General features: G+C 38.2%; 1 protein-coding gene across 1 annotated transcript in view; it reads right to left on the reverse strand.

Moving 5' to 3' along the window:
• LOC137996584 (PH-interacting protein-like) overlaps positions 1–10,292 on the reverse strand; it is a 40,671-nt gene that overhangs the window by 20,387 nt on the left and 9,992 nt on the right. Inside the window, exons 11-23 of the mRNA XM_068842044.1 lie at positions 9,316–9,344; positions 9,115–9,186; positions 8,949–9,019; positions 8,421–8,521; positions 6,143–6,183; positions 5,737–5,835; positions 5,437–5,488; positions 4,742–4,843; positions 3,625–3,691; positions 3,337–3,404; positions 3,096–3,224; positions 2,532–2,609; positions 321–549 (exon numbers count right to left, since the gene is read on the reverse strand). Of these exons, the coding sequence (XP_068698145.1) occupies positions 321–549; positions 2,532–2,609; positions 3,096–3,224; positions 3,337–3,404; positions 3,625–3,691; positions 4,742–4,843; positions 5,437–5,488; positions 5,737–5,835; positions 6,143–6,183; positions 8,421–8,521; positions 8,949–9,019; positions 9,115–9,186; positions 9,316–9,344 (1,138 nt within the window). The remainder of the gene's footprint in view (positions 1–320; positions 550–2,531; positions 2,610–3,095; positions 3,225–3,336; positions 3,405–3,624; positions 3,692–4,741; positions 4,844–5,436; positions 5,489–5,736; positions 5,836–6,142; positions 6,184–8,420; positions 8,522–8,948; positions 9,020–9,114; positions 9,187–9,315; positions 9,345–10,292) is intronic.

Here is a 10,292-nt window from a genome sequence, read left to right on the forward strand (position 1 = left end):
TATAAAGCAATGTATGGCGTTCTTTCTCAAATTGAAGCTTAATTATCTCTACAGAATGCATGGCTATCCCTAATTTTCTTTTTGGATACCAAGCGTACTTACGAAGATCTACCGGGTACTTTCTCTGCGTAGTTTTAAATCGCGCAAAAATATCCCTGCATTAGTAAGCATCACCAATAGAAAACCCGAGTACCTGGAGATGCGCAGAGTGTGTGCGCAATAACAATAGTAGGCACCGTCCTTAAAATATCAATCACGTTTCCTGGTGGAAAGATAAACTCTAGAATTCTATAAATAACCCTTTTGGTTTTCTAACAAACCTGGAATGATCAGTCGTCCCTGTGCCTGGGCTGCCTCTGCGGCTTCTATTTCAGCAAGAAGAGGAGGAACGTTTTCTCTTGGTGTCGGTGGAGGCTGAGGAACTGGTCTAGGTGGGCCACGTACATTACTGCCATGGCCTGGCACCAGCTGTTGAAAGTGAAGAGGGTGTGGATTGCCGTCAACATCAACCAGAAAAGGGGGCGGCATGAGGTGAGGATCTGTCTGTGTCTGAAAGGGAAAACATGATAAACGAAATGTTAAAAAATTCTCTACGACATTTCAACGAAAAGACCTTTAGCTTGGCTTCTTACATGGTACGACAATGCCTGGAATTCAGTACACCTACAATTTACAAAAAGACCTACTGCAGTAAAATTGCTTAAAGGTAGTTTTTAAGGCAGCACTTTCTCCTTTGTTTTTTTTTTTAAGGACCAGAGAGGCATTGGTGCAGCCAAGACAAAACAACAACTTCCCTGGCACAATTTAGTGTGAAGTTCTAAAGGCTGGTTTGCACATACGATGCAAGCATAAGCATAAGCAGGTGCATTATCTTGTTGATAATAAGTGTCTTTTGTTCTAATGAAGGGTACCAATTACCAAAACGCTACTGCATCTGCGTATGTTGCTTGTGCTTACAGCTGTTTCGAGAAAGGTTGTCCAAAAGCGTAAGAGCGTTTGCAACAGTGCCAAAAGACTTATGTTGAAGCTCTCTCCTGCCATCACGCAACCAAAACACGTCCAAAAACAAAACGGTTCATTAGCAAAAACAATGGCTCTGCATGTGCGCCACGATTATTGTATACAACTCTCAAACTTTCTCTGCGAAACATGACATAAAATAACTAAGGTTAAAGTCGTCACAATCTTCCTTCTCTGTGAATGCGAACCCTTTGTTGCTAATTCATGGCCTGGATCATTTGACTGAATTTTGAAACTCACTCATGTATTTCTAGGAGACGTTTTCGATAGCATTGCCATCATGTTTTCGTTGTCTCAAATTGACTGACAGTATACCATAATGCCCCATCGACATTGTCGCGTAAACTTTAATGTTTCTTTTGGACAACCTTTCTCGAAACAGCTGTATGCATGTGTCGCATGTGTGCTCATTCAACCAAATCAGGTGGCAGGCAGATGATTGCAGACAGACTTTCAACAAACTTTAAAGTGCCCCTGTGATTTAAAAAAATCACTTCCTTTTTTCTTCAGATTTTTAAAGCATGTTTGCTTAACCAGTGGCAGATCTAGGAACATTTTAAGGGGGGATTTTAAATTGAAAGAATAGAAGTATATACTCGGACAAAAGTCCAGATAGTTTAGGTTGCCATTTTGATCTTGTTTATGTTTTGCATTAAAAAAAGGTTCATGTCAGGTAAACAGTATCTGTTCCAGCAAAAACAAAAATACACTAAAAAGCAGATAAATAGAAAAAAAAGAAGCCAAAATGGGGGGTGGCTAGCCACCCTATTGCCCCCCCCCCCCAAACCTGGATCTGCCCCTGGTTTAACACCTGGGGCTGGTTGCTCGAATCCCGGTTAGCGCTAACCATTGGTCAAAACTAATAGGTTTCCATGGTTTTTAACCCAGGTTAGCACTAACCGTGCTTCGAGCAACCCGGGCCTGACTGGTAAAATTTTGAGCTTTGATTTGTATCCAAAGGCCGTTCACTTTGAGTGTAAGTTTTGGATTTCACAGTCCGCCATTACTCACGTTCAAATCTGACCGAATGGACCTCAGAGGGTTGGATCCAGGGAAAAATGATGTCAAAGGCTCACTAGCTTAAAATTTCAGCGTTTGAATGATGCTTATTATATATGCAAAATGCGAGTTTAAAAGTGTGAAAGCCCAAAATTCCCATGCTGCATATTAATTCTAGGGAGTACACACGAATTGCATTCTTAAACGAGTAAGCCTTTGACGTCATTTTCTCCTCAATCCAACTCTCAAGAACTTAAGTTAGTAATGGTGGACCATTAACTAGGAAACTTCCAGTCAAAATAAACAATGTCTTGAAATCAAGGCTTGAAAGCAGTTTGGTCGCTTAGTGTGTTTCGTTTTAAGACATAGTTTTGAAATCCAAAGAAAAATAACAATAGAAAATCGTTTCACATCTTTAGTTCCAACATGTGATGTTGATATATTCTCTACAATCCATTATACCAAGGAAATACCAACCCTATAATTATTTATTATATACACAGTACACCTACCTGCTCATCCAGAACATAGTTGTTAGAATCCCTTATTAGAGGCCTGTAGTCTGTATGAAAAAACTGCTCACTTGGAACCTAATGATGATCAAAAAAAAAGGGGAAAATGTTTGAAAAATTACAAGAAATATCAGCAGAATAGAAAAGACTTCCTGAAACACATGATATTAACTATAACAACTTGCACTTATAGTGTGAGCAGAAGGTAAAGCTGCTCCCAATTCATTGTTGCAAGAAAGTTTTTTCAGAGCTTAGCCAGGACTTGACAAGAGTACAGTTCTGCCCAGCATGACATGAAGCAAAAAAGGCAGCCAATGAGGTTGGCTTGCATCCTTTTCTTGGCTCACGCCCTACTCTATATTTTGGTTACAGGTCTTACTAAGAGTACAAAAAACTACATGAAGAATATCAGCAATATTCAGTGTAATAACTCGCCGCTAGGGCAAAATGAAGAAAACAAAACACTATTAACACTAAACCTGTAAAACCAAAAACAAATAAATCCTTAAATTTAGTTTATCACACACTTAAGATAACACGAAGCAGAGCTGAAGAAGACCTAACCTGGTTGTATCGATCACTGGAGCCATACCCAAAGATACATAAATGACCATGACTGTCTGTACATGCAAACTTGAGACCATCAGAGGAGAACTTGCAGTCAAACACTGCTCCATGGCCCTGTCCCTCAAGCTGAAAAGACAGTTCATTGTCAAAAGACATGTTCAGTTTTCCGTGGTCAAAACTGAAAAGATGAGATGATGATGATGTCTGGTGTGATACAATGATAAATTTTGGTACTTACAGAATTGTAAAAACTGACAATTTTTTCTCCGATTCTTAGATCCCACAAAATAACATATCCATCGTGACCTAATGGGAAAATCACAAAACGTACTTGCATTAAATTCATGTCAATAAAAAAATAACAAAAACACTTGGAAGGGAAAAATTTCATCCAATTCATGTATAACACATATAACAAAATGCATTGTAAGTTGCACATGGCTCACTTCCATATTACATTCCAAAGTACATATAGAACAGAACAAAATAGCTCAAATACATTTTTGGAATATTTGAATTTTTTTACCAGCACTAAGGAGAATGTGGGGATCAGTAGGATGTGCCTCTAAAACAAAGACTTCATCCTGATGACCCTAAGAATTAAACAAACATTATGTTACTAAAAGTATTTTTATTGTATAAACTCACCATTAATTCATGAAGGAACCAAAAAAAAAACAAAAGAAAGGCTTCATAGTTATTGGTATTTGAAAATTCCCTTGATTTAAATTAACATTACCCTCAATTTTGTCCTGTAATTCAAAAGCCGTAAATGGACATATCCACTCCAGTATATTTTATACATCAGTTATTTCTGATATTGTAAATAATACATATCATACACACAGATTTCTTTTGACATCTTTTGCTTATTTTTTTTGGTTCATTTATCTAATTTTTATTTTGTTTCATTTGTCAACAACAGATTAGCTTGGATGCTACTGCCTCAAAAGTGGTGGAGCCAGGGTAACATCAGAAACTAATGGGGTACCTGAACAAGAATGGGCATTTCCATGACCACCCTACAAGAAGGCCCAGGGAGGACCTGTCAGTGACATTTCCCAAAATGCATGCATGTAGTGTTAACTAGAAGGGGAGGCAACAGTGAAACTTCTGATAATAGCGACCTTCAGATTGGAGTACGAGGATGACTACCTTAAAAAAAATACGATTACGGGTTCTCAGTTCTGAGCACGCGCAATTCAAAACTTTTCGTTCTTAAAAACGTACTGCTCATGCCCAGTGCACAAAACTTGTAGTCATAGTCGTCCTCATACTCCAATCTGAAGGTCGCTAATTGCACAAGCAAAATTTGGGACACCACATCTGAGGGCTTCATTCAGCTGCAATTAATAGGGGTATCTGCTGCCCTTAATTACATTTAACCACCTTTTAAGTGTATGAGGTTCAATTAAATTTAACTGGGTTAACAACTACTGTAGGAGCGACTGCGGTCAAATGTTGTCAGTGGTTCTGTTATATTTGCACATGCGTCGGATTCCTCGTGCTTGTTTATGAGTGTGGCGGAAAGAGGGAGCATTTTGTGTGGAGCATTTAGCAGCTTTTTCAGTCACCAGTAATGCAAGTTCACAGTGTGACACACTGCAAGACATGCTCCTTACAGACAACACAATGCTGCTTACAGATAACACAAGAGAGAGATTTCCAGTTGCTGCTTCCCAGACTTTTAAAGTGTTGTCATTCACAGCTGTAACAACATGCTGATCCCAAAGGTCCCAGCCAACCTAACAAAGTAAACAAGATGTCCAGTTTAACACACTTAACAACCATTTGTAAAAAAAGCACAGTTATTTGAAATATTGGACGTCTGTGTTGTCACTTATTTTGACATGGGTAGTTCTGTCAGCCTTGAAGCTGGTTACAGTGAGGTCACCTGTTCACCATTATAACTTGCAGGCATGAAAGGCTGGATCTTCCTAAGGTACAAGTGGGCTTCCAATAGAAAGGATTACAACACTGTTGATTTTTCAGTAGGGAGATATTTCAAATTGTACTTGACTACTACTATAATAGTTAATAGCAATATATTCAGGTGTCTGCAAGTCTCCAACTGTTGTCATAGAAACAGCAAAGCACTGCAAAGACACTAGCTAAAACTAGATGTTTTTGGAAAATATCTTGAAAACTACAGTAACTTGGTGCCCTAGTACTTTTTCCTGTCAAATGTTGAAAACCCCATAGTTACTGTAATAAATTTCTCTTACCAAATACGCAGTATGAGAAAAATCTTATCATTCAAGTACAAATTGTGTAGGTCTACCTTTGTGGTTCCTGACTTTTTACTAAGAAGTAAATTTAAAACGCCACAAAATCTCACCATGGTAACTCTTGGTTTAAGAGCTCTAACAGATTCCTCCACCATGGGTGAACTGAAACAAAAATTTCCAAGAAAGTCGAGTTGACTCCTAAATCACAACTGTTAAAGTTTGAATTTACAAACATCATAACTCCCTGACTATAAACCAGTAATTTATTGTTGAATTTGTTGTTAAACTTTTCATGGTGTCAGTTAACTTTTCCTTTCCTGGTTTTACATGCATTACTATAATCAGGAACAATGTAACATACAAAATCATTGGTTTAAAAATGATGAACAATCTCAAACAACAGCACATACTCAGGAAGTCGTTTACTGACATCAACCAAAATGTGTTTCCAAGCCGATCTGTGAAAATACCAGATTCTTGCTGTGCCATCTCTTGAGCCACTTAGAAACCTGATACAAACAGGAATGATAAAAACCAGGTATTTTGACTTCCGTCTGGTATATGACAGTAGCAAAAGGCACAATGCAGGTTGGTATTAATCCTGATAAAAAATAGTTCAAATTTTCCTTTGTCTGGTATTTCTGACACACAAGAGAAATTAAACTGATATGAAATAATTCTTATGACATTGAAACTGTCAAAAACCTTTTCCCTTTCATTCCGAACACTGGAACTTTCACTGGAACTTAAAAAGTGGGTGTACAATAATACTATATCACATTGCCTTGTTGATAAAGATTATAGTGAAAACGATACCTGTCTCCTTTATGACTAAACTGAATACTGTCCACATGATCCTATACAAGAATAGACACAAATTCATTGGTCCCATAGCAAGCATAACATGAAAATGATAACAATTTTTATTAGTTTTGAGTTATACACGTACAAACCAAAAAAATATAATAATTTGTTACTTTGACTATACAACAGATTAAGAATGTACTTGCACATAAGTATTAAACATTATAAGGGTGTCATTTGTGTACCAATACTAAGGATGTAGAAATAAGGTGGCAGTCAAAGCTTTAACTTAATTCACGTCTGCAAGGTTCGCCTACATCTTTGTACATCTGTATGCTCAAGAGTCAAGTGAGTGTCTCTACATAAACACATTGACTTCTGGGAATGAGACTTGGCAGATTTTACTCTGTCTAACACCAGACAATTTTACTCATCAACTGGGGGCATCCTAGGCTGTTTGCGGTGTCAATGGGTTAATGAAATTATTTGTGTGTGTGTCTACACACTTGTACAAATACATTGGTATTTCAGCTTGCAGGTTGTAGAGCTGTGTATATGAACCTACTGTACATGTACAAACACAAATATTATTATTAGTGTTAACAAACCAACTGGCAGGAGGAAATCCTTTAACAATTCAGAAAGTTTGGTGGAAGTGAATTCTAAACAGACACAGACAAATCATGCTAGTCATCAGAGCAAGATACGTATTGACACCAACATCAAGCCCCCTAACGACACGACTGTGTCTGCTCTGTGTTTTTCTTCCTATTAACTGGCCAGCTTGTTTTGTAAGTTTATGTTAATATCCATAAACTATTAATAATGCACAGTAAAATAATAGTCAGCAAAAACAAGCAGGGTTGTATATAAGAGCCGGCAGCCGGCGAAGTTCGCCGGCTTCTCTGTCAGGTTTCGCCGGCTACTTTCATTGTTTGAAGAGTCAAGACATGTACAGGAGATGATGTTTATGAGGTCTAAACTACTTGGGCTCAATACGAATAAAAATTTGCAGTGCTTATCTTTTCTGAAAACACATAAAAGACTTCTGACTCAAGGGCAGTTTAAAAACGTTATGTTTGAGACTTTCGCTTTGAAAAAATCTTGCTGCGGTGGCGGGAAAGTAGGAACAATATGATTTGTTGTCCGCCATATTGGATTTCGATATCTTTAAACAGCCCTCGATTGTACCTTACAGGGAGGAAAAATCACTCAAGGACGTTTTAGTCCGCGCAAAACTTCCTTTAATCACGCCGCAATCATAAAAAAACTTGTACACAAAGAAGCACTTTCAAAAGGTTTGTTCTCAAACCAGAAGGAAATTTACATATGATGTTCTGCTAGCAACACGCTCAGCCTGCGTTCACGCATCTCTTACGACAACTCAACTGAGGAACAAAACTAGCCCTTGATCATTCACTAACCGCTCCTTCGTTTTCACTTCGAACCTTTCAGTTGATCATTTATGGCGAACGTAGAAGCTGAGGACTCGTAGACTTTATTTAAACACTTGAACGTAATGCTCCTCGGAGTTAAATCCTACTTGCCCGCGTAAGTGCTCGTCCTCTCGAGGGCATCTCTACGCTTCAACATGACAACGGATCTTTATCCAACGTCACTCTTGAACTCTCACTGCTTTACGGAACTCCTAAACTCTTCGGAAAAAAAACTACATCACTCTTAAACCGCTCGAGTGATTTTCAATTTTCGAAATTACTACAACCAAGTTCCGCAAGCATATTTTCCCGCTAATTACACAATGGAACGAATGTGTCATCTTCACACCTAAACAGGATCGAAACATCCTTTACGCCATTGGCCAATTAGTATCCTCCAATCAGCTTCTTTATTTAACAACCAATCAGAAGCCTTTGCTGGTCTAGTCCTTCAAGTATGTGCCATCTTTACAAGTTGTCAAGTGGCAATATTTGCCATGCTCGTTAGCTCCAGCAAAACCACCAAAAAGATACAAAAAATATCACTCAACTTTTTGTTTATAGGGTGTATTATTGAAATGTCGCTTCGTCTTTCTTTAAGTAACATGGTTTTCATAGTATAATTGCAGCTTGATTCATCCCTCTAATGTCTGAGTTTCATGGCCCAAAAGGCCAGGAAATGCATTTTCCGGCATTCAGTTTTCAAAAATTTTCCGGGGGAGCATGCCCCCGGACCCCCCTAGAAGCGATGGGCAAAAGCCCATCGTATAGGTCCTCCGGATCCACAACCGTCTACTTTGCAAAAAACCCCCGCTACTTAAAACCTTAAAGAAAACCCTGAACAAGGAGCTTACGTTGTGCACATCTAACTCAGCAATTCTCTCAGGTGGTCCTGGGGCCATTTGGTAGATTCTAATGATATGATCTGTGCTTCCAGACACCAGAAAGCTTCCTCCTATAGAGACAAGAAACACATTTGATTGCAACAATGATTGACTTAATCCAGAGAGAGAGAGAGAGAGAGAGAGAGAGAGAGAGCGAGAGAGAGATTTTAATGGAATTTGGTCACCTGGGTGATGGTCAGCTGTACTCCTTCAAAAGGTGTTGTCAGTATATTGCAAAGTAACTTAAGAACTCTGATAATATCAGGAGCTTATTGGTCAGAAACATGTTGTTAGTTACCGGTAACTTATGTGAATTAATACAACTTAATTCTGTTTTGTGCCCTGGTTGTCCTGTAAAGGCAATAACTGAAACAACTCAGGAAAATGAAGATTGAATGGCTGACATGTTTCACAAATTGCATATCAAATTATTTCCTTATGTATTTATGTATTTAATTTAAAGGTAAATAAGAATTATGTCAAAAAAGGCATTCTTACCTGGGCTGAATGACGAGCATACCATCTGAGTACCAGGCCGTGACTTCTCAATGAATCTTATAGGCTTCAAACTGCAGCAAATATTATCAATAAACAATTATCAATCAATCATTTAATTAACCAACCAGTCAAGCACTCATTTACATGTACTAGACGAAGTACTCACTCAAATGTTAAGGTGTTCAAGTCCCATTTCCAAAAGCAAACTGTCCCGTCTCCACCAGTTGACACCAGATATCTACGAAAATGCACAAACAATACAGCCAAATGAAGAAAAATCTCCCCATCCTACTCCTCAAGATATTCCATGTTTTCTTCTAAGTTTATTTTAGGTAATGTGTATTTTTTTAAAAACTGTTTTGCTCACCTGGATTCATTTAAAGGGGACGGACAGAACTGTTGAAAATAAAAGAACATTGTGTTAAATTATTAGTATGCAAATTATTATTATTATTATTGCCACTGGCAAAACACAATGTGGAGTTTCACTGGTGGTCAACTGGAACTGGCTATCTGAGCGCTAAGTAGACTATGAGCAGTCCTTTTCCCACTTGACTTAGTCTGTCAAATGCACAATATTTAAAATAACTAGTAAATACAAATGCAAGAAAAATATCAGCAGCTGTGCAAGGTCTAGATGTGTCAGACTTGGTGTCACATACATGGGTTAAGTTTGTTGGTTCTCTACTCTGCTTCGAGAGGTTTTTCTCTGGGTAGGTCTGGTTTTCCCCTCTCCTCAAAAACCAACCAACAATTTGATATAAGTTGTTTGATTTGCTCTGATTTGATTTCTGTGCACAATGTCCCAAATTAGCTCCTCAGCCCTAAATACAGGTGACACTTAAATAAAGTTCATTATTATTATTATTATTATTATTATTATTATTGATTTATAACAGCGTTCTCTGTCAACTGGCAGTCCGCATGGGCATCTGGTCTCCTCCCGAGACCTGAGGTGTCCAGACTGTTGGGAAACCTTTCACCATTTCACTTTTAACATCAACCATGCAGTTCAATTAAATATCCAAGACTTTCCTGAGTATTCTTGCTGAGCCTAGCAGACACGCTTTCTGTGACAGGTTGAATGCACTTGTCATTTTTGAAGCCTCAAGACCTTTAAGAAGCCCGTTAGGAACAGTCCCCAAAGCCCCAATGTTTCGTGACAGTTCCACATACGCCCAATTTCTTGCTTAAGGTCTTCATAGTTTTCAACCTTCTCTTGCTCCTTGTTCTTGTTCTTCTTGTTCTTCTTCTTACTGTTGTTATTGTTATTATTATCATCATCATCATCATCATCATCATCATCATCATCATCATCACCATCACCATCACCATCATCACATG

The sequence above is a fragment of the Montipora foliosa genome, chromosome 3, assembly GCF_036669935.1.
Source record: "Montipora foliosa isolate CH-2021 chromosome 3, ASM3666993v2, whole genome shotgun sequence".
Classification (NCBI taxonomy): domain Eukaryota; kingdom Metazoa; phylum Cnidaria; class Anthozoa; order Scleractinia; family Acroporidae; genus Montipora; species Montipora foliosa.